The sequence below is a fragment of the Betta splendens genome, chromosome 3, assembly GCF_900634795.4.
Source record: "Betta splendens chromosome 3, fBetSpl5.4, whole genome shotgun sequence".
Taxonomy (NCBI): domain Eukaryota; kingdom Metazoa; phylum Chordata; class Actinopteri; order Anabantiformes; family Osphronemidae; genus Betta; species Betta splendens.
In genome coordinates this window covers 19,173,343-19,196,000 of record NC_040883.2, presented here as the reverse complement: position 1 = coordinate 19,196,000, position 22,658 = coordinate 19,173,343, and the positions used below count along the sequence as shown (strand labels likewise).

Here is a 22,658-nt window from a genome sequence, read left to right as displayed (position 1 = left end):
CCTGGACAGTGAAAAGGCTGCGAGGATGACAGAGAAAGGAAAGAGGTAAAAACCCGGACATGCGGCTGTACGTAAACAAGGAGCAGTCATGAATGTCAGCCTTTTAACTTTTGGTGCGTCCTGTGTGTCCTGACCTGATAGAGGCGCCGTTTCTACAGAGACAGTGACCATGTCATTAATGTGGAATGAAAATCAGAGAAATATGCAAATAAGAATCTTTACACTATCCTCTGTATATCATAAATTAATACACAACAAAGGATTGCGGGGTTTTTTTTCATCGCTGTTCCACAGCAATTGATATATAAGACTTCAAAACATAAGTTCGTAAAGAAGTTGCATACAATCTGCTCCATGTCCAGTGAACGCATTTCTTTTTTGCTGAATGTGAGTTTCTAGGATGCTAAGCCTGGCTGTTGTCTCATTCATTCACACTGATTAGCTCATAGTCTCTGGGCTCAGTCTGTATATGGACACATCCACAGTAAACTTGCTGTTACAGCAAATCTGTGGCAGTGCAGCTTGACAGCGACCTATCAGCGTGTTACAAACACCATGAGAAATCATGCATACACACAGCCAAGAAATCAATAAAATTAAAATAAATATAAATATTCAATGCTGGCTGGTGAGACAGGAGGAACAATTACAGAAAAATGTTTATTAGACAGGTGAATCCCTGTTGTGTCCACAGGAGGGCGCTGTCACACTAACTCGATGTCCTCAGGCATGAAAACAGGTGCATCGCCTGCTCTGAAGTAACAGAGCAGTTACTGCGGTGGTGGCTCACAGTCACATGTTGCTGTTGTGAATACAAAACAGCGTTTTAGTGTTCGAATTTCTATTTTCAGTAGATTGATGAAAGAAGGAGAGGGAAAAAATTAAATGATCATTTGATTTTAGCAATGTGTCATAATAATTAACCTTGTCTGCGTGTCTGATTCCTTATCACCATTTAGAGCCTGCCAATGCATAACTTGAGTTTTATCTGTTGCTGGGAAACTCTCCACCACTAGATAAGATGACTGTATAGAGCAAGATGACTAATGATAATGACTCCTGCATTTTTTTTTGTCATTTTCAATATTAATTATTTGGTGAAGTAATAACTTTTTACAATAGAAAATCAATTGTTATAAAAGCAAAATCTGCCAGTAAACCCTGGTGATGTGTTTACTGTCCTGCATGTTTCATAAACATGTTGCATGATGAAGAGGTAATCAGTGTTACTCACTCTACCTGTCAGATTTGTTTGAACTGATCCACAGCAAGTCTAAAAAAATAGGAGATGGTTCAGAGTCATCTGCGCCAGCTTTGACTATTACATCTTACAGGAAAAATAGGAAATGATGAGTTAATTTTATTTCACGTTTTCATCATAATAATATTTAAGGGTTTTTTAATATGTATAACCAACAAAGAGAGAACCTATTGCAACAACAGGTAACACAAGCTTCAAGAGAAATTAAATGGCAATTATCCAACTGCTGATGAGTAAATGAAAAATCAGATAACCCTCAGTTATTGCTCTGCTGTCCAAAGGCCAAGGCTGCACAGGTGTGTTTGGAAACTGTATAACAGACGACAGTTTCCTCACTTGTCAGAGTGTGTGAATGGAGCTGAAGCAGCCAAGAATGTGTGTTAGGGTTGTCATCGCGCTGTTAGCTCTGTCCTGCGCTGCTGCTGCTCAGTCGGATGTAGAGAGCCAGGCGAAGGATTTCCTGGAGAAGTTTGACGAGGAGGCTACTCAGCGTATGTACCAGTACTCGCTGGCGTCATGGGCCTACAACACAAACATCTCAAAGGAGAACTCGGACAAGTTGGTGAGCGTTTGGAAACCGTCAACGTCTTTTCCACAAAGTACAGTATTAATTAAAATGAATTACACCCTATATGATGTAAGAGACTGAATGAATATCTCTATGTGTAGTCACAACAGGGGCAAATCTGGGGCAGTTTCTATGCCCAGATGTCGGAAGAGTCACAGAAATTCCCCATTGACCAGATCAGTGATCCAGAAATCAAGTTCCAGCTCATTTCGCTGCAAGACAAAGGCTCAGGTGCTCTTTCCCCAGGAAAGGCTGAACATGTAAGATAATAGTGTAGCTCCGTGTTACATTTAAGTCTATTATAGAAAAGTGTGTGTAGATGGATACAATGAGATGAATCTCAAGAAGTTTTTCTTGTTTTTTTCGATTGTTCTATAGCTGAGTAGAGTGATGAGTGAAATGAGTACGATCTACAGCACAGCAACCGTTTGTATGAAGGATGATCCTTTTAACTGCCAGACTTTGGAACCAGGTACACTCTGTTACCAAGAACCGATTAGGGTTCCCATGGCTGCCTGCCACTGTCAGCCACAGTTAAATAGGCACTGTACATCTATTAACCTCAATCTACAGTATACCAGAGTTAAAAGTAAATTTTACTCCACCTTATGTATTTATAGCCTAATATTATACTATTCACTGCAATCCATTTTTCAACCAGTGAATTCTGACCTTTGACCCCCTTATAAAAACAAAGATTGGAGCTACTTGTCATATCTCTCCAAGATTAACGCTTGAAAACATTGACAGGCCTGGAGGAGGTGATGGCAAACAGCCGAGACTATGCTGAGCGTCTGCACGTGTGGGAGGGCTGGAGGAAAGAGGTGGGCAAGAGGATGAGGCCTCTGTACGAGGACTACGTGGATCTGAAGAACGAAGCCGCCAAACTGAACAGTGAGGATGACACGTACAGTATGTGGGTGAAGAAAGAGACGGCACCAGTTTGCTTCCATTGGGTGTGACTTTAAAATATCTTGGATCCTTTCTCTACTGGGCAATCGTCAAGTTTGAAACACAGACCAAACATTGAAATTAAGAAGACAGAAGCTGATCAGTAATAATACATCAGCTGACAGTTACATACTGCTGTGGTCTAATTGCTGTGGGCACTGCGTTACTCAGCTACAGCTGTTTATTACCAGCAAGGCCACACTGTCCTGTATCAGTTCTCCATCAGAACCATGTAGTTAAAGTTGAAACCAAAATGTCTGTGTGTTCCTTACTTTCAGGTTTTCAGGATTATGGAGCTTACTGGAGATACAATTATGAAACCATAGAGGAGGATGAGCAGTACAAGTACACCCAAGATCAGCTGATGGGAGATGTCCGCTCTTTATACAAAGAGGTTTGTCAGTGAATTTGTTCACCTTCATGCCTGTTATGATGCAGAACTTTGAGTTAGACTGTGTGTAGTTGATCATATAGCATCTGTAATTTATTATTATTGTTGTAATTTTTAACAGATCCTGCCCTTATACAAGGAACTGCATGCCTATGTGAGAGCTAAGCTCATGGAAGCCTACCCAGGACATATTGACCCAAAAGGACCTCTGCCAGCCCACCTGCTGGGTATGCTGGGAACTTTTCTTTGAGCTGTTAAAAAGCCAAGTCTCCACTGGCATCACTATTCTTTCCTTTTCCTACTTTTATTGTGTAGTCCATACTTACAGTAACAGCAACAGAAACTTTAATATATATGATTAAATATAATAGATTCAAAGATTAGCGTGTGACAAGAAAGAAAAATAGTTCTATTCAATTTTACAGTCACTTGTAGAAGGTAACCTGAAAGTCCTAAAAGTCTAGAAAACAAGCTCACTTACTGTAGGTTTATATCAAAATAGATTGCAGTATTTATTTATATAGTTCCTATATAACTTCTCCACTCTTTGTCCTTCTGTATTTTGAGTCTCAATGTTCCATACACACATTATGGATTAAAAGCTCCAGTTGATCAGGTTGAAATGGCCTTAGTACTAGTAATGATATATAACGTGTAAAAGAAACATCTGCCTCACACATGTGATGTCCGTCTACATTATGAAACAATCCCAGTCTGGAGCTGAAGCGTTTCACGTCTCCCTCTGTTGTCCACATCTTATAACTACAACTTTAAACATGAAGGAAAAAAAGCAGCCTGCCTGACAGCTGGTAGAATAAATATGTTTACATTTAAAGTGTTATTTTGTTTATATACAGTTTTTGGCCATTTGTTTTGTGTTTCTAATTGGTTAAATGTTTACCCTTTGTGTCAATTTTGCAGGAGACATGTGGGGAAGATTCTGGACCAACCTGTACCCTCTGTCCATCCCCTACCCTGACAGAACAGACATTGATGTCAGTGCAGCGATGGTGGAACAGGTACGGTAGAGTACCCCCCCCCCCCCCCCCCACACACACACACACATTGAATAATACTGTATTAACCAACATCTTGAAATTCAGGGCTGGAGTGAGACTCGACTTTTCCAGGAAGCGGAGAAGTTCTTCGTATCTGTGGGCCTGTATGACATGTTTGACAACTTCTGGACGGAGTCCATGCTGGTGAAGCCCGATGACGGACGTAACGTGGTCTGCCACCCCACAGCCTGGGATATGGGAAACAGAGAGGACTTTAGGTGGGACTAACATACAGACACACAGATGTTCACATATTTCTACATATGCAGCCATGTCGTATCAGCGAGGGAGTAGAATGCAGCTAAACGCCAGATGCTGAAGTGAAATTCTGCTTCAGTTGTAGATTTTCTCTTCAGCCAACCTTTTCCAGAAAGTATTTGAGAGCAGATAACGAATCCTTGTAATTACAGTACCTTTATGTACTGCGAGGACATTGTTGCCCTGTCTTGGGATGGCTAATCTGTTTCCAGGTCAGTTTATGAGGGCCATAACTACAGACCTCTATCAGCGATGCTGGTTATGTGTGATTCATTCTTTCCTGCTGCTACAGTCCTAATGTCATCACATATAAACTGTAGTTGCTCCAGTGCTGTGAGCTGTTCATTGTCCAAACGTTAAAGCATCTTTTTGGGTTTAAACATTGTTTTACAATGTTCTGTACAATGTTTAAGAATTATACAGTAAATGTAAGAATATACAGTAGTTGGCTTAAATGTTTATCATATGTAACTCGGCAGAAACACGCTGTTACCATAGCACAAACTCTTTTATTTCTGCCTCTTACGCTGCTCCTGACGCATCCTCAGAATCAAAATGTGCACCAAGGTCAATATGGACGACTTCCTCACGGCGCACCACGAGATGGGTCACAACCAGTACCAAATGGCCTACCGCAACCTGTCCTACCTCTTGAGGGATGGAGCCAATGAAGGTTTCCATGAGGCAGTTGGAGAGATTATGTCCCTCTCTGCTGCCACGCCCAAACACCTCAAGAGCCTGGGTCTCCTCCCTGCTGACTTCCTTTATGATAGTGGTACAGTAATACTGATGTGCATGAACACAAAAGATCAATATTGTAGTAGTGTTAACTTACCAGTTAATAGCAAAGAGTTTAAAACCTCTGTTTTGTTTTTTTTTTACCCAGAGACAAAGGTTGAATTTAGGTTGAGGCATAATTTAAATCGCGTAAACCAACAGAAATCATTAAACTGAAGATGCAAAATCTTTTTTTATCATGTGCATTTCCATAGTTCCTTTTACCTGTTACACAAATTTTATTCACTTAATTATAACTGATTAACGTATCTGGGCTTTGCAAAATGATAGCATTTGAGTTTCTTCTCCCAGCCTCTTCAGAACAGGCCAAAACCAGCTTCCCGAGCGTCACTCTATTATTTACTACCTGAGGCTTTTGTCTGCCTTTCAGAAACGGAAATCAACTTCCTGTTGAAACAGGCACTCACAATTGTGGCCACACTGCCATTCACCTACATGCTTGAGGAGTGGAGATGGCAGGTGTTTGCAGGGAACATCCCAAAAGATAAATGGATGGAGCGCTGGTGGGAAATGAAGTAAGGCCTGAATCAGAACCAGGTTTCTCTATTCTGATATAAAAATCTGACACGAAAAGTGTAAATACCACAAACCAGTGTAGAGCTATTTATGGGTGCGTAACCTCAATAGCTGCTTCTATTGCTATAGCATCAGTCTTCATTAGTGCTAACTCCCTGTCCAAATAGGAGGGAGCTGGTTGGAGTGGTTGAACCAGTGCCAAGAGATGAAACCTACTGTGACCCACCCGCTCTGTTCCATGTGTCTGGAGACTATTCTTTCATCAGGTGATGCTGCTGCTGTGAAGCCTGACTTCAGGTTTTCTGTTCAGATACTTGCACCGCCTTCACTAACCTGCTACTTACCTACTGTAAAAAAGAAACTGCATGAGCTTAAAATAAATAATCAAAGCTGTGGGAGAATGAACTTGTTTCTGTGTGTGTCATGTGTGAGTACAGGTACTTCACAAGAACCATCTACCAGTTTCAGTTCCAGAAAGCACTGTGTGATGCTGCAGGTCACACGGAGGCTCTGTCCTCATGTGACATCACTGGCTCAACAGCAGCAGGAACAAAGCTGAGGTATGAGTTTTACTTCTTTGCTTGCACTTAGTAGTGTTTCTGTTCCACATTAAATTACTCAGTTGTAATACACATGTATTCATGCAGGTGCATGCAAGTGTTCACCATCATTATCAATATTTTTATTTTATCAATTTTATACATAGGAATATGTTAGAGCTGGGAAGGTCCCAGTCCTGGACCAGGGCTTTGCAAACAATATCTGGTACAGTAAAGATGGATGCCGCTCCCCTGCTGGCCTATTTTCAGAAGCTTCATGTCTGGCTGCAGGAGAACAACCAAAAAAACGGCAGGACTGTAGGATGGAACCCGGCAGTGGATCCATGTGAGTGCAAAAGATGTTGAAGTCGTACCACATCCTGACCATTAAATGTATCGGCCTGAAACACCAACAAGACTTTGTTGTAAATGTGATTTATAGGATGCTCCAACAGCTAGTTAGCTTATCTTAGCTTAGTTTAAGATTGGCATGGTTCTTACTGGCACCGCCAAAGCTAAGTAATAATTTAAAAAGTTCATTTATTTCAAAATGGTGTAACACAAAGCTCCCTTCTAGAGTTTACTAATTCTCTTACTGGACAGACAGCAACTACGTTACATCTGAACCAGCATTTGCTTTCCTCTGTGCTAAAAGTCAATTATTAAAGAAGTAGAAAAAACAATGGCACTTGGGTTTACACCACTTCAATGTATTAAAATGATTCGATGATGAACTCGTCTACAGACTCGGATTACGCCATCAAAGTAAGAATAAGCTTAAAGGCTGCCATGGGCGAGGATGCTGTGAGTACGCATGAAAGTAAAAAAACGAGCCATTTTAAAATGAGTGATCTTGGCAAACACTAATGGATTAAATGGGTTTCAGTACATGTGGAATGCCAATGAGCTGTACCTGTTCAAGGCCAACATTGCATACGCATTGAGACAGTACTACAACCAGAAGAACCAGAGCCTTCTCTTCACGTGAGGATCTTTTCTTTTTATCTTTTGTTACCACATGCTGTGGATCTGAGGGCTTGTTTTTTGCCTGCAGAGCAGAGAATGTCCTTACTTATAAGGAGACTTTTAGAATCTCCTTCTACTTGGCCGTCACCAACCCTGCAGATCCCTTAACGTATATTCCAAAGCCAGACCTAGAGGCCGCCATACGGTAAACTTTATTCCACACTGGTGTATTTTGAAGTTTTTTGTATTTTCAAGTGTCATGGTTGTTAGCTTCCCCTTCCTCTGGTCCCGCCTACCTGGAAGGTGTGGGCAGTAGTAAACTTGTTTCCTATCAATCCCAGAAAGTATCGAGGCAGAATCAACGATGCTTTCCAACTGGATGACAGGACCCTGGAGTTTGTGGGTATCCCAGCAACACTAGCCCCTCCCACCGAGCAGCCCGTGGAGGTGTGGCTGGTGGTGTTTGGAGTGGTCATGGGAGTCGTGGTGCTATTGGGCTCCTACCTCATCATCTCTGGTGTCAGAGAGCGCAAGAAGTGAGTTTGGCTGAGACATTTCTGCTATGTTGGGCCAGTTATTCGCTTTATTAATGCATGTTTCTTCTTCATGTGTGCTTCATAGGAAATCTACAAAGGCGGGTGTGGAGAATCCATACGATGCAAAACGTGGAGAACATGTAAACGGAGCCTTTGAGAACAGTGACGATGAGCAGACAGGATTCTAATTCAGCCTCAGTTCTTTCATACACTAGGTTCATAACAACACTGCTAAATGTAAATATGCGCGGAATTTGTTATTATTATTTAAAGATTTTGTCCCTCACAGATGTTTAGTAATTGAATCCGCTTGTATGAAGTATTTAAAGGTCATCCTTTATGCTCTGCTCAGCCCTTCATCGACGGTAACTCAGCAGACTCCAGCATAATAAATAATATAATCACATCATCTTGATCTTAGATTTTGTATTGAATAGATTGAACATACAATATTAATGCTTGTAAAAAATGGCAAAGAAGCTTATTATCAAAAGCAGATTCACATTTAATGGGGGTCACACAGACACATCATGTTCCTTATCAAACGCTTTTGTATGATACATATCTACACATTTCTGCAATAGCAGAATTTGACACAGTGACTGGTGTTCTGTCACTGGACCAGTGGCCCAAACACTTAATAAAACTCAGAACATAACTATTTAAAGGACTTAAATAAAGACTTCACTTCCTAATGACGAAGAGGAACGACGGGTCATCCTTCCAGCAGGTGTCGATCGTCACCTGAAAGTCCGTGTTGATACTGACGATCTGGATGAACCAGCCGCTGTGGAGCGCAGACTCAAACTTTGTCAGCTTTAAGTTGTCAGACTTCATGTAGAAGACAAAGGAGAGGGCACGCTCGTCACTCTTGGCGATCTGCCTCAGCTTCTGCTTCTCGTACGTCTACAGCAACAGAAATGTGGGTTACTTTGCATTGTTGTATAAAAAACAATATCATTAAAAACATTACAACATTAAACCAGCATCATTTACGAATACACTGAAAACCAGAGAACACACGGCAACTGTTTATTCACTGCTTTCCTGCACCACAGAAAGGGATTCTTCAGGTTTGGTGCATGTAAGATGTCTAACTCAGAGAAGCTGTCACCTCCAGCTGCAGGCTGGCCCGCTCCCCGTCCTTACAGCACCTGAGGAAGAGGTTGGTGTCTGTGAAGTTTAGCACCACTGGCATCCCCCTGAAAGTACTGTCCACGAAACTTGACTTGTAGTGGTATATGGTGATTTTCTCTGGACGCAGACATGACAGATCATGAACAGGAAAAGACAGTAGACAGTAACAGAGAGTATGAATGGATGTACTTTAGATTATACAGGTGGGCATCTTGTGCTTTGCTGCTGAAGCTTTGACCAACAGACCTGGGTTTGGTGACGCATAGAGGACGCTCCCACAGCACAGAGCTCTCAGATATTGGTGAGATGCTGTGTTTTCAATTGAAGCGGTCGTATGAGTTTCCTGTTTGTAACTACCTCTTGGCACTGAAATTGACACAGAGCACTCAGACAGGTGATTTTTTCATAATTTGTACAGATTTTTGATCATTAATTCCTCGCTCATTCCCCCCACTCACCAAGTGTCACTGTGCTGGATTTTGACACCATGACAACATCATTAATGGCACATCCTGTCCCATGACACCCAGGACAGGCATCCTCTTTTTCACAGCCCCTCCCCTTCAACACAGAGATGCTCGTTTTTTCCATGGTCACAACGACCAGGTCGCTCTCCTCGTTTCCACCTTGGCAAACTTGGCCCCCGGAGCCCTCTTCCTGCCACCCCCCATCTTCTGGTTCCACTTCATCCTCCTCCTTCTTCATCTCCACGCTGAATCTGAGCATTGTGAATTCTTTGGAGATGGGATAAAATGTCTCTACAGTTTGTGAGGGCTGCTCCTGGTGCTCCTCAACCTCAGACGCCTTGTGCACTTCCTAAGAAGAGCAGAAGCAAACAGCTGATATAGGAAGTGAGGTCGGTGCTACATACGGACACGATGCTACTGTGTAGGCAATGTAGCATTGTGTCCGAATGAAATGCCCTGCATATGTTCACTGCAATGAAGTCACATACCATAATGTGGGTTCGTTACAAGCCAGGCATTACTAATTTTTAACTACATTTATTATCATGACAGCAGATCAGCAACAATGTTAGTTTACAGTTCATTTTGTTGCAGGATGAAAAACAAATGCACACATGCACCCACAGACGAAGCCTTCTTAGTCTCTACCCTGAAGATATTCAGTGTTGAACTCACCAGCGTTGGATTCCCCTCAGCTAACATTTTGGCCAGTGCCTCAGGTTGGAGCTCCCTCAGGTCCATGTCATTAACCTTTATCAGCCTGTCCCCTCTCACCAGAACAAACAGACAACATATAAAACATATAACAAGCTCCTCATAGCTTTAGTAGCTCCTCGCAGTAACGCTAATATATGACCATACCAAAAATATATAAAATGTATTATAACTATGTAATCTACTTTACCAAGTTGTGAAGTCCCCTGTGATTTTCCTAGGTTTCATCTAAGTTGTTTCCACACTGGGTTGTAGTAAGACATATTTGGTTGGTGGACTTCTGCTTTTATCATATACTGTAGTAGTTCGGTATTATCATACTGCATAAAGTAAAACACAGCAACTTAATGAACACAACACAGTGTGTTCATTCATTGCCAAACTAAATAGTAATTTGAGATAATTTACTATAAACCCTAAAACGCATCTGCTTCTTATATGCCTTTTTATTCCTGAAGTTCTTTCAATACTTCAAATAGATTCTAAACAGGTACGGATTGGTTTAAAATGGAGAATAGCAGCTGGTGGGTTGTTGCAGAGCATATGATCATGGACATGAAAGAACATCCTTGTATTACTGAGAAAGACAGAAGAATTTCTATGATACAGTCATATAAACTACATCACCGATCTTTTGCTTACTGACAGATTTTGAACTGTAATAAAAACACAAAGCGTTACACTACCTGACAAACATCTTTTCTGCACGTCTGGTTTTGTAGTTCACGACGTTGTCCACTACATACTGGTGCTTCCCCTCATGGACCTGGTGAACAATGAAGACGCCCCCTTTGACCGGAGAGTCCTGGTATGTAGGAGTAAATGATCAACCTTTGTCTGAAGAGATTAATAGTGTACACATATCACATCTGAAATAAGAGATCTCACATGTAGCATCACCCACCTTCAGATCCATAGTGCTCGAAGTGTCAGCTCCTGCCATTGACAAAGACTGAAGCCACCAGAGCCAGAGCCCCTACTGGTCTTTAAAGTATTCAGTGTGTGTGTGTGTGTGTGTGTGTGTGTGTGTGTGTGTGCCTCGGCTTTGCTGATAAGGACTGACTGGAACTAAGCAGTAGAGATGACACAGACATTAAAAGAGGAAGTAATGTCTAAAGAGGAACCTGGTGTGACCATAAGTAAATCTGGAATAGAAATGGGATCCTGTTAAAAAAAAACAGAACTTATACAGTATGAATGAAATAAGAACTCAAAACGTATTTCTGCTCAACTTCGCTTTACCACACACAAACAAGGACAGCAGATAAATCAAAATAAAGTTTCCTGAAAAGGCCTTTTCTTTTTTACTGAATCTTCACTTATTTATCCACCTTATTTATTGTGGACCTAAATCCTAAACAGAGAAAAGAGGAAATGAAAGCAAAATATTTTTTCAGGGTAACACAGAATACTTGGGAACTACTGAATAAAAATGACTTCCTCTGTGACATAACACAATAGATGTTATCAAGTAATATACTCTATTTGTGCTTTGCATTGACAGTTCCTTATTTGTCAGATAAAGGAAGTACCGGTTTATTACAAGGTTATCTTATTGCTTCTTTTACGAGTTGTGATAAAATACACCTGCCAGAGTTGTAATGGAAATCACCAGGTCTGTTATTGTTGTTGTCGTCAGTCACATATTCTCTCATACAGAATGTGAACAAGAAAGAGAAGTCAACAGAATTATAGAGTTAACAACACAATGTTAATTTCCAAATTAAAATGAAACAGGTGTAAAATAATACCACTAGAGCATTCCACAGCAGTAACTTTTCATATCTTAGCATATCTATAAATATACATATATTCACATACATGAAAACAAATAGGAGGCCCGCTAAACAATAATAATAGTAATAATATTACTATTGTGTCTACCGTGGAATTATTATCATCCAAATATAGTATAATATTTATAATATGTTATTATATCATTATTATTATTAATTATTATTATTATTATTACCATTAATTACAAAAATCATATCTGCTCTAATAAATATGTATCTAATAATTAAAAAATGCATATTTAGAAAGAACGACAACATGACAAATTCAGAACTTTATAAATTAAGTCCACACTCAAAAATGAGCTGTTTTCTTCATTCGCATTGCCATTTGCTGCCATGTTTCTAAGCTTTGTGGGTTTTTTGAGCTGGTCTGTGGTTTACCTGTTTCCTCTCTTCCTCTCTCACTTCACATGTTAACTGTCTCCTGGCTGCAGTTTGCTTTAATTTAATAGCAACAGGAAAGAGAAATATTATAATTATACTATTTCTCTTTTCTGTTGCTAAATTTATACGAACACACACAGAAACAAACACAGCCGGTGAAGCTATTTCTAGCGTCCCCTGTCCAGTCAGTGAAGTCCGGCTAAATCTGTAGATGCAGCAGGAGGTGGATTAGGTTACGAGAGGCACAAGTCGCCGTTGCAGACCTACAGAACCAGCACCATGTCGCAGACAACCACGTATGGACTAAACTGACAATCGACTCAGCTCAACCTGTGACATACTGACTGTACAGGTACATGGTGGAATGAATGTAGCTGATAGTTGATAGTGATCACTGATGTTTGCATTCCATTACTGTATGTGGTGAGCAAAACAGCTACTGATGTATAATTGTGGTGTTAAATGTATAGCACAGTTTGTTTGAGATTTTAAATTTTAGGAACAATCTGATAAACCCTACTACAGTTCAAATACAGTATCTACTGATCCATCAGCATATTGAAACCACTACTAAGTCTAACAGTGAATATTAGGGAACTAACTGTTTGTGAGAATAAAATGATTATCTTTGTTTCAGATCATGCTCAACGTGTTAATAATAGGGGGAGGCCCTCATGCCTTGACCCTGGCTAGCTTGCTATCCAACCCGGACCCTGACCATGACTTAACCCTTTCCCGCCCCTACTCAGACCCTGTGGGGCCTCAACTACAGCTAGAAACATACAACAAAACATGCTGCAGTGAAAAGAAGAAAAGGTGGCTTCCAGGTCGAACACTGAAGGAGCAACTACCTAAGTCATCAGTGTCACAGAGGGCCCTTTGCCCCCAGCTGAGTCTCCGAGTCATAGATTCCTATGGAGAGTGGACCGGGTTGTGGGAGAGCCAGTTCATGGCTCTGAACATCCCTCACCTGCGCTCACACACATTGGTGCACACAGATCCTCTCAATAAGGTTTAAACATGATTACATTAGAAAGTAAAGACAAGAAATGTGGCTAAACCATATAAATGCAAATAGTATTATTTGTACGTGTTTCTCTTGCAGAAAGCGCTGCAGGAGTTTGTGTCGAAGCATGGTCGTTCAGCAGAGCTTCACAGTCTCCCAGACCACGTTTACATCCTGGATGAAAATGCGTTTTTTAACGACCAGCGACTCGGCAAGAAGGAGAGGAAACGTCTCAACATGGCCTCAACACTCAGGAAGAGTTTATGCTTTAGTCTGCCGGGAACTAGACTGAGTGTGGATTTCTTTAGAGAGCAGGTTGGACATGCTGCATGTTTCTGCGTCTGTAAACGCTTTGGTGCTTTCAAGTGCTGCGTCCAAATAAGCCGTGATGGTTTGAAAGCTGCCCTTTTGGTTGATTCATGATCTACTGTATCTATCTAACTAATTTGAAAATTAGAGCTGTGGAAAGTGTTCAGACTGGATAAATGCAGTGATGTAATTCTAATATGCAAATGAATAACAAATGAATTGACAGCATGACAAACAGAAACCCTGGCACATGACATGAACTCTGAGGACCATTACTTCATACAGTAATCTTTTTACATTGACAATTGTGAACATACAGGTCAAGAGATACAACTTGGACAAATTAATGATAAAGGGAACAGTGGAGCGCATCATTCCTGTATTTGAGCACGGGAAGGAGACTGAAGAGGAGATTGATGAGATACAGGTGAAGGGAACCCGTAGGAGGGAGGAAGCCAGAGGAGGAGTGAAGTATTTCGAAGTCCATCTCCAACAAGGCGTCGTCCTAACAGCTCACCAGGTTGTCCTGGCAACGGGCCCAACCCGTGCCAAGATGGCAAACATCCCTTCCTGGGTGGAAAGTATTGATGAAAGCTATCCAGAGGAGCGCCTGCGGCACACGGTGCACCTTATGCACCACCTGGTAAAGTCGAAACAAAACCCTACGTGTCAGGGAGAGATCAAAAGCTTTGCCGCTAGAGGTGAGTCAGATCCTTTACTACATCTGCCCACAACATGCAGTCCTGCATCATTCCACCGTGACAGTCCTGGATGCCTCCTGTGTGTGTAGTGTGTGAGGAGGGCCAGAGAGTGATGATAGTCGGCGGAGGTCTGACCAGCGCTCACGTTGTCTCTATAGCCCTGCAGCAAGGTGCCAGCCATGTGACGTGGGTTATGAGGAAACACCTGCAGGTTCAGTGACAATGTGAACCGGCATGTTGACCCACAGTGGTTATATCTGTGACACACACTCCAGTTTTCATGGTGTTTTCCACAGTTGAAGCAGTTTGACGTGGGGGATGTGGAGAGCCTGGTGGGTCGCTACTCCCACGTGGAGCATGGCATCCAGATGGACGGCCGAGCCTATCTGCAGCAGTTCTACAATGAACGAAGCCTCCACAGACGGCTGGCTATGATTCACCAGGCGAGGAAAGGCGGCGCCGTCACACCCGAGGCTTACATCCACTTAAAGCCCTTTATAGAGAATGGACAGGTGGACGTGAGGACGTACTGTCAGGTAGATCTGAGGGCTAAGCAGAGGTTAAGATGATGATAAAGCAAGAGTTCATTTCAGCTGAAGAAGCTTTATTGTTAGAAGTTAGCCGAATCTGAACTCTAGACAACTGTCCAGGTGAGTGAAGCCAGGTGGTGCTACAGGAGCCAGGCCTGGAGTCTGTCCCTCAGCATGGGGGCCCGTTGGACCGGAGACGTCATCTGGCTCGCCACTGGCTGCAAGCTCGATGTCAAGCAGGACTCGCTGCTTTCTGGCGTCATGGAGGAATTCCCACTTCAGGTCAGCTCTGTTATGAGCAGGGGAAGTTTAAAGTCAAATATGACAAAGCTTCTAAGAAAATGGTTTTTGGATGAACGACAAGATAATTTATAGTCTAGAGTTAAGATAAAAACAGTCTGTCTGTATTTACCTAGAACACCTGTGTGTCTTCCACTGACACTTCCAGTAATGTGTATTATGTTTAATGCAATACTAATACACTGATAAGATGTGTTGGCTTGTCCTGTGAAGGTGATAAATGGCTGGCCGTGCATAACAGAAACGCTCCAGTGGGCAGAAGGGTGCCCCCTCTATCTGATGGGCCAGTACGCCGCTCTTCAGGTACAGCACATGCAGCACAGTAACCTCCAAGATCACAGGTTTTCACAGCTCCTCTCCTCACCGGCAGATCGGACCTCATGCGGTAAACTTGGCCGGCGGACAGGCTGCCAGCCTCCGAATCGCCAAGGATATCATGCGGCATCAGCAGCGAGAAAGTGGAGAGGCCTCTGAACTGAACGGGGAGAAATCTAAAGCAGAGGAATATGTTCAACATATGCAAGGTCTCTTTTGGCTTTAACCAGTGTACAACACACTCCAGTCAGAGGAAGTCTAGGTCTGTCAGTCACATTCTGTACACACGCCACTCCTGTAAAGCTCAGTTTACAGTTCCTTTGTCCATAGTCCTTGATGCTATTTACTGTAAAGTTACACTTCAACATTAGAGCTCTCAACAAGTGGAGTTACCTAAAATGCTCCAAGCTGGTGTGTGTGTGATGAGCAGCCGCAACTGGAAATTAACTTGAAAATGGAATCCGTTAAAGCAATAATAATATGCAATATACATACGTGTGTGTGTGTGTACACAAGTATTACTGTTGTCTTTGCACAGTTATTGCTTCTTGTTGTTTACTTTTTCCTTTTTCCTCTCAATTGCTACTGAAAACACAAGCATTTTCCCCAGTAAACTATGCACAATGTGCTCCCTCTGTAATTGTGGTGTAAATGTTTGTGATACGGCATCAGCAGGTGTCTGCATAGGTTCCACCCTGGTTCTTGGTTTAAGCGCTGGTTCCTAAGCCCATGCCCTGACTCTGCCCCACAGCTGGACTGTGTCGGGTCAGTCTTTCAGTCTGAAGCTGTGCTGGGACAGTTACACTAAAACAGAACGCTTAGGGCAGATCAAGTTGTATCTTGAGATCCTGCTGCTTTGTCTGCGTTTCTAGGGCTGCGTCCACGTCTAGGGTTACGTTAGGCCACGCCCCCTGTCTGACTTCCGCATTGAAATCCTGTGAATCGCGCAGAGCTGCAGCTACAACAATAAACCGGCGTTCATTGAACTTCAGTGCAGACATAGTTAGACAGCGTAGACCTGTCTCATACATTCAGGTAAGTTAGTGTTGTCCGTTCATCTGTTGCTGCGAACCTATTTTACCGAGTGACGTTCAACTCTGGAGTCAGCTGCCTGGTTACCGTTTCCACGTGTGACGTAAACACGCTGCGCCCCCCTGGCTCCGTAAAAATATAATCGAATAAACTACACCGGATGCAGCATCAGATGACTAAGAGCCCATCGTAAACTGTCTATACAGCTGCAGATCGGCGCGTTGGTTTGTGACTAATTCATCCGTCGCAAACATTAGCATCGATCAGCTGACTGCTCAGTTGACTTCCGCAGCTCTGATCGGCCCAGTTCGGTGCCAACAGCTAAGCTGATGAGACCTGATGAGTTTATCAGAAAAATAAAAAAATAATCATGAAGCGAATGACATAACATTTTATCATCAGAGTGACAATCATCAAACCAGGATGGGAACTTACAGTATGTGATTAATGTTCACATAATAAAAATAAATGATAAAATAAACATAACTGTTGTGGAACGAGAAAGTAAGCATAGACTGTGTTTTAACTTTTTAATTTATGTTTTCATGTATGAAGCATTATATAGGACTTTAGCAATGATGAATGACTGTTCTACTAAACAATGTTCAACACTCTTTGTTGTCTGGTTTCACAGGAAAAACTTGTTGCCTTTACTTAAATGCTTTTGATTGCTAAGTAATGAACATTACGGTGAATTTGTATTTGATAATGACAGGTGTCATTTCTTCCTGCACAATGAATGTGAGGAAAGTTGAAAAGAACGTTTTGAGTGTGGAACAGTCAGAGGGAGTTGGTGCCCGTGTTCGCAGGAGCATCGGCAGAAGGGGGGTAAGATTCAGCATGTAAGCGCAGTTTAGGTGTAAACCGTCTCACTAAAAGCCTGTGTTTCATTTCCAGCTGACAAACGTGGACCCTTTCCTGCTGCTGGATGAGTTCAGAGTAAGCAAGCCGGCAGGTTTTCCTGACCATCCTCACAGAGGATTTGAGACGGTGAGAGATTATTTTGTCTGGAATCAAGTGTTAAGAGAAACTGGAAAATAAATAAAGGCAGCACTTTAAATCCAGCCATGTAAGCCAAAGGTAAGTGGCTGATAAATAAGTTAGCAACTAGGAAGGGAGGGGCTCATATCTTTGGTTGTGTAACTGCCATGTTCACTCCTTCAACAAACAATCATACATCAGAGCTGTGGTTGGCTGTTGTTTCTAGTTTGACTGTGTACATGAGTCATACAATGATCAACATGGATTCAAAAACAAATCACCTTGCTCTTATTACACATCTTACAGAAAACCCATTCAATTTTATCAGTTCAGTGCTTTTCATAAATTGAAATGTAATGGATTTGTAAAGGCCATCTTTTCAGTAATGCAAATGTTTCCACTGTGTTGTATCATAGCAAGTTGAATCCATAAATAATGAAATTTACTGATACAAGTAAAATGTTCACAATGTGAGTGAAAGGAATCACACAGTCAAACCTCTTTATTAGTGTAAAGTCTAGTCTTGCCTTCCTACTAGTTAATCAGTAACCAGAAGCTTCGACTTCTTAATGGTTAAGCCAATTGAATAAAAGTGTAATCACAAAAAACATCAACAGTGGTGAAAAAGGCTTTTCTTAAGAATTAAAGGGAAGCTGAAAATGTTCCCAAATACTCCTCATTCACACACACCTACACACTGACACGAGGCACTTGTTGCATCAAAACAGTTACAACACCTTCTCTCTGTGTATTGAAAACAAAACTATCGTAGCCAAGACACAAATCAGGCAAAACAAGTTTCATAATCACGTGTAATTTCTACTCTCATCACTAGATGGGGCCAACGTGACAACGTCCTAAAACAGGATTTGCCTTCCACGAGTCATAAAATAGCCACATGGATTTCAAATGTGATACGTGCCGGTATACATAGCCATTAAGGCTAAAAGACTCTTCTATTTTTCCCTTTGCTTAGGTTGTTACCTTAGTTACAGCGTGTTTCTGTAATTTAAGTAATCTCATGACTTGAGAATTGCAATCAATTAATAAACAGGCATTTTATTTTATCACAGCTATAGAAATGAAAAGCACTTATTTTTTTCCTGTGCTTAAACATTTTATTGTAGTTGTCACATACTTTAGGTATAGGTTTTTTTTATTAAACAAATCTGTATAGTTTGAGCAAAACTACTTCATTCATGTTGATGGAAGCAGGTACTATGACACGTTGCTAACAGATACTGTCCTTGAAATACCAAAGTTTGCTCCAAGTGTGTTTGATCTGGCAGTGACTTAAAACTTCTCGTGTGGGTGGACAGAACTAGGCTCCGCTCTCAGCGGGCTTTTCAGCAGGTGTATTTGCTCACACTCACAGGGCTTTAGAAATCACACAGCTGTGGAGACAAATCACAGGCAGCTCGCTGCAGGGACCTGAGCTCTCCTCCCTTATGCAGATGTTCCTCTTTGAATTCATGACCCACTCTCAGCACTTCTTTTCCTGTCCTGTCTGACCACAGTGGAGCGAAGCAACTGCACACGTGTGTTCAGAGTCACAGTTAAACATCATAGTTTAGTTTAATGTAAATGTAAAAATAATGATTGAACAGACAAATGTCCAATTTGTTAACGGTTTACCAATAATTCTTGTGTATGAGACAGTGGTGTTGGTTCAGATGTGTTCTTCTTTCTAGGTAACATACGTCTTGGAGGGGACCACTGCTCATGAAGACTTCTGTGGCCATTCTGGACTACTGAAACCTGGAGATCTGCAAGTATAGCAGCGTTTGTTACTGCGTATTCATGTGAGTCTGTATCTAAAAAGCCAATCATTTAACTGGCTTCATTACAATCCAGGAGACACCACAATGGGTGAGATTTAGTTTCGGTGTTTACACATCAGATAAATTTGAGAAGGATCTAATTCTCTAGGTGAGTTTGATTACGGTCAGAACCAGGCTTGGAATTTGTATTGATCTAAATCAGTAATGTCCGTTTGACAAAGGAGATGTCACAATGTTACATTCTCAAACAGTGTTTCAAAGACAGTGTCCAGCTTTTGTGACAGCAGCTTGCAGCTCAAACCTACAGCAAACAAATTGCACAAAATACCTAAACATCTTTAGAGTGAACTAATCTCGTTATGCTGACACACAGCATTACATTATCTTTCTTTTATGACCTACTGTTCTTATCCACTGCAGATGCAAAAATACAAATTGGTGAAGTCTCCTCATACGTACGGTATTGTTATGTCCACCAGTGGATGACTGCAGGGCGGGGAGTGGTCCATGCCGAGATGCCCATGTCGGATGAGCCGGTGGTGGGCTTACAGCTGTGGGTTAACCTTTCGAGACAAGACAAGATGGTGGAGCCAGCCTACCAGGAGCTTAAGGGTTCAGACATCCCCAAACCCAGCCAGGGAGGAGTGAAAGTGGCTGTCATATCTGGAGAAGCTCTGGGAGCAAAGGTACAGAAAGTACATACAGTGTGTGTGTGTGTGTGTGTGTGTGTGTGTGTGTGTGTGTGTGTGTGTGTGTGTGTGTGTGTGTGTGTGTGTGTGTGTGTGTGTGTGTGTGTGTGTGTATTATTTTCATTACATCTGTAATCATTATTGTATCAGTACATTTCTTATTTGTTTTCCGTTACTGTGTAAGTGCAGTAGCAGCTAGCTTATTTATTTATTTATTTACTTACTTACTTACTTACTTACTTACTTACTTACTTATTTATAAGAGTGCAAGAGACATTCCTGTCCAGACCAAAATGAAAAAAAGAAAAATGAATTAAAAAAACTGCCTTTTTGTAGGTTATAAATAAATATGATGTGAGGCCAAAGAAATGCAGCTCTCAATTATCTTTCACAGCCTATTTGCAGAGAACAATGGTTCAGATGGTTTTTAAGCTGTAAACAAATGACCATGCCAGTCACCAGCGCCACTAGTTTGCATGTTCCTGTTTTGTATAAAATATTCAACGCCTGTGGCTGCGTGTGAGAGAATGAGCATATTTATTATCCCTGCATAGTCTAAAGTCTACACCAGGACGCCGACCATGTACCTGGACTTCACACTGCAGCCGGGGGCTGCGCATGTGCAGCCGGTCCCCCCAGGTGGGAGGAGAGCACCAACACATCCATATGTATACACACTGGAAGCAGGTGGACTGTAATGATACGTACACAACAATGTTGGACGGCTGATTTGAGACCAGTTCTTGCCAACCTCATGTCCTGTCACTGGAAGTATACAGTACATGTATTCTAAAGTACAGTATAAACTGCACTTTATATATAAATTCTGCAAACGCAAACTTGTGTGTCATAATTCAATAATTATAGTACGACAGGGTAGGTTGTAGGTTTGCTGACCAGTTATCTTAATCTTAATTGATTAATTAATTAATTAATCAAAGTTTCTGCGTGACAGGATGGACAACCTTTATCTACACGCTGTCAGGATCCGTTCATGTTGGTGAGTTTATTTATTTCTTCTTTTGTTTCATTTTGCAGCTGAGGATTGAATGTTCATATAAAGTCCATATTCTGTCCTCATATTTAAGAAGAGGGTCCTTATTGCACGTCCCATCCAGCTCTTCATCGTGCTCCTGTAGGTCTGCATTACAAATGCATTGCAGTCAAAATGAGCCTTTGTGTGAAGGGCATTATTAATAGGAGGTTACTGGTGTACGACAGTCTGAGGGTTTGGCCTCACTTCAGTTACTGTTTCCATATTCTATAACTGCACCCTGTTGTGTTGTAAAATACTACATTTCTTGCTGGTTAGACAACCGCTTGTGATGAGGGACTTCCTCTTGCATGAGAACACATACAACACATACAATAAAAGTTTAATTTAGTAAGTGAACTCATTTCAGAGGCTTTGCTGTGTCGTCGAATGTCAGAATTCCCCCAAATTATTCCTTCATTAAGTTTTATTATGATTTGACGCCTCGCCATTGTTACAGAGCAGGCTCTTTGGAGCTGGTTATGATTTCTGACAGATGTTTTGGTGAAAGTGGCAGATTCAGTATTTCCTTTGAATCTTTTCCAACTCTGCATGTAGTCTGATCCAATCAGAATCACCCTGCTGTGATCAAACCAATGACCTCAAGTGGATACCTTTTCAGCATTTAGTATCAGAAAGTGATGCAAATCGAGATTTCTAAAGCACACCACACACTGAGATCAGTGGTGTCTTCACCTCAATGTAATTCTAACTAATGATCCACGTGTGGTGGTCTTGGGTGAATGAATTTAAATAGTAAAGTGTGTGTGTGTGTGTGTGTGTGTGTGTGTGTGTGTGTGTGTGTGTGTGTGTGTGTGTGTGTGTGTGTGTGTGTGTGTGTGTGTGTGTGTGTGTGTGTGTGTGTGTGTGTGTGTGTTATTGTTTTCAAGGCCCAGATGAGGAGCAGCAGAAGGTAGAGCCTCATCACACTGTGTTGTTTGGAGATGGAGACTGTGTAAAGTTTGAAAACAAGGTGAGAGATTTTTTGTGTAATGTTTATTTGTTTAACTTAATTATTTCACTTGATCCTGTCATTTAATCCTCTCCTGGTTCCTCTTGTGAGTCACATGCTGATCAGTCATTATCTTTGATGTGTTGTAAATATTACAAATGTAAAATTGCTGATGACAATACTGGGACCTCCGTCTTCCTCAGGGCCCTGAAGTTTCCCACTTTGTTCTTATTGCTGGAGAACCAATTAAGGAGCCCGTGGTACAACAAGGTGTAGTATAAGTTTTTCATGTTGCCATAATCTTACTAAATAATACCAACCTGGATTGGAATTATTGCTTCATTGTCTTTGCTCTTTAGGCCCATTTGTGATGACGTCACAGGAAGAAATAAGAGAAGCCATGCGAGACTACCAGACCGGCACCAATGGCTTTGAACGAGCCGTTAACTGGAGATCCAAAATCAGAGATTCCTTCTGAACACTAGATAATGCTGTCTCCACCCTCGTGAAAGTGTTTGCCTTACAGCTTTATAATAACATTTGTGGGGATGTTTGTTTTATCATAAATATTAGATTATGTGCTGTTTCATTAAATGGGAGCATGCCTTGTACTGTAAATCTGCACTGATCTCATTAAATTAAATTTTTATTGCATTTCTTTCTTTCTAAATAACATTGTAGTAGAGTTT

General features: G+C 41.5%; 4 protein-coding genes and 2 long non-coding RNA genes across 10 annotated transcripts; 3 read left to right on the top strand and 3 right to left on the bottom strand.

Moving 5' to 3' along the window:
• Positions 1-671: 671 nt before the first annotated feature.
• On the bottom strand, positions 672-1,728 carry LOC129603867 (uncharacterized). Its single transcript, XR_008694142.1, has 3 exons — positions 1,598-1,728; positions 1,240-1,273; positions 672-802 (listed from the first exon to the last, which is right to left on the bottom strand). It is a non-coding gene; the product is annotated as an uncharacterized LOC129603867 (long non-coding RNA).
• Positions 1,614-8,248, top strand: ace2 (angiotensin I converting enzyme 2). Its single transcript, XM_029143737.3, has 18 exons — positions 1,614-1,823; positions 1,931-2,089; positions 2,208-2,301; positions 2,580-2,723; positions 3,059-3,174; positions 3,293-3,398; positions 4,093-4,190; positions 4,275-4,447; positions 5,036-5,262; positions 5,656-5,800; positions 5,969-6,067; positions 6,239-6,361; positions 6,508-6,686; positions 7,086-7,144; positions 7,227-7,324; positions 7,395-7,511; positions 7,648-7,842; positions 7,928-8,248. The coding sequence occupies exons 1-18, from the start codon at positions 1,614-1,616 to the stop codon at positions 8,028-8,030; spliced, it is 2,445 nt and encodes an 814-aa protein (XP_028999570.1). The 3' UTR covers positions 8,031-8,248.
• Positions 8,249-8,323: 75 nt separating this feature from the next.
• Positions 8,324-11,210, bottom strand: LOC114851881 (uncharacterized). Its single transcript, XM_029143738.3, has 7 exons — positions 11,065-11,210; positions 10,847-10,965; positions 10,122-10,215; positions 9,438-9,795; positions 9,226-9,345; positions 8,957-9,096; positions 8,324-8,748 (listed from the first exon to the last, which is right to left on the bottom strand). Exons 1-7 carry the CDS (start codon positions 11,101-11,103, stop codon positions 8,527-8,529), a joined length of 1,092 nt encoding a protein of 363 aa, XP_028999571.1. The 5' UTR covers positions 11,104-11,210; the 3' UTR covers positions 8,324-8,526.
• A 1,347-nt stretch (positions 11,211-12,557) lies between these two features.
• On the top strand, positions 12,558-16,141 carry zgc:113276 (uncharacterized protein LOC553748 homolog). Of its 2 annotated transcripts, none has more exons than XM_029145024.3 (9): positions 12,558-12,692; positions 12,978-13,352; positions 13,446-13,661; positions 13,975-14,356; positions 14,446-14,567; positions 14,653-14,892; positions 15,007-15,168; positions 15,400-15,489; positions 15,557-16,141. In XM_029145024.3, the coding sequence occupies exons 2-9, from the start codon at positions 12,981-12,983 to the stop codon at positions 15,725-15,727; spliced, it is 1,755 nt and encodes a 584-aa protein (XP_029000857.1). In that variant the 5' UTR covers positions 12,558-12,692; positions 12,978-12,980; the 3' UTR covers positions 15,728-16,141. The 2 variants fall into 2 exon arrangements, with proteins under 2 accessions (XP_029000857.1, XP_055363416.1); XM_055507441.1 differs by having other exon boundaries at positions 12,580-12,692; positions 13,090-13,352.
• Positions 15,037-16,721, bottom strand: LOC129603893 (uncharacterized). Of its 2 annotated transcripts, none has more exons than XR_008694217.1 (3): positions 16,583-16,721; positions 15,551-15,677; positions 15,037-15,175 (listed from the first exon to the last, which is right to left on the bottom strand). It is a non-coding gene; the product is annotated as an uncharacterized LOC129603893 (long non-coding RNA). The 2 variants fall into 2 exon arrangements; XR_008694216.1 differs by having other exon boundaries at positions 16,574-16,712.
• On the top strand, positions 16,378-22,623 carry pir (pirin). 3 transcript variants are annotated; one of them, XM_029145028.3, is made up of 10 exons: positions 16,378-16,536; positions 17,249-17,361; positions 17,431-17,523; positions 19,206-19,286; positions 19,775-19,981; positions 20,539-20,623; positions 20,940-20,984; positions 21,908-21,990; positions 22,173-22,239; positions 22,329-22,623. In XM_029145028.3, exons 2-10 carry the CDS (start codon positions 17,269-17,271, stop codon positions 22,445-22,447), a joined length of 873 nt encoding a protein of 290 aa, XP_029000861.1. In that variant the 5' UTR covers positions 16,378-16,536; positions 17,249-17,268; the 3' UTR covers positions 22,448-22,623. The 3 variants fall into 3 exon arrangements, with proteins under 3 accessions (XP_029000861.1, XP_055363418.1, XP_055363417.1); XM_055507443.1 differs by lacking the exon at positions 16,378-16,536 and adding an exon at positions 16,789-16,969 and having other exon boundaries at positions 21,914-21,990; XM_055507442.1 differs by lacking the exon at positions 16,378-16,536 and adding an exon at positions 16,789-16,969.
• Positions 22,624-22,658: the final 35 nt, after the last annotated feature.

Bases quoted from the DNA above. Each gene is read 5' to 3' on its own strand.
- ace2 (XM_029143737.3), top strand. From the start codon at position 1,614: ATGGAGCTGAAGCAGCCAAGAATGTGTGTTAGGGTTGTCATCGCGCTG. The intron at 3,399-4,092 runs GTATGCTGGGAA...TCAATTTTGCAG, and splicing joins TCTGCCAGCCCACCTGCTGG to GAGACATGTGGGGAAGATTC. The intron at 6,362-6,507 runs GTATGAGTTTTA...TTTTATACATAG, and splicing joins GCAGCAGGAACAAAGCTGAG to GAATATGTTAGAGCTGGGAA.
- zgc:113276 (XM_029145024.3), top strand. From the start codon at position 12,981: ATGCTCAACGTGTTAATAATAGGGGGAGGCCCTCATGCCTTGACCCTG. The intron at 13,353-13,445 runs GTTTAAACATGA...TTTCTCTTGCAG, and splicing joins ACACAGATCCTCTCAATAAG to AAAGCGCTGCAGGAGTTTGT. The intron at 13,662-13,974 runs GTTGGACATGCT...GTGAACATACAG, and splicing joins TGGATTTCTTTAGAGAGCAG to GTCAAGAGATACAACTTGGA.
- pir (XM_055507442.1), top strand. The intron at 17,524-19,205 runs GTGAGAGATTAT...TCTTCTTTCTAG, and splicing joins CTCACAGAGGATTTGAGACG to GTAACATACGTCTTGGAGGG. The intron at 20,985-21,907 runs GTGAGTTTATTT...ATTGTTTTCAAG, and splicing joins GTCAGGATCCGTTCATGTTG to GCCCAGATGAGGAGCAGCAG.
- LOC114851881 (XM_029143738.3), bottom strand. From the start codon at position 11,103: ATGGCAGGAGCTGACACTTCGAGCACTATGGATCTGAAG. The intron at 9,796-10,121 runs GTGAGTTCAACA...TGCTCTTCTTAG, and splicing joins CTGAGGGGAATCCAACGCTG to GAAGTGCACAAGGCGTCTGA. The intron at 8,749-8,956 runs GTGACAGCTTCT...CTGTTGCTGTAG, and splicing joins GGGCCAGCCTGCAGCTGGAG to ACGTACGAGAAGCAGAAGCT.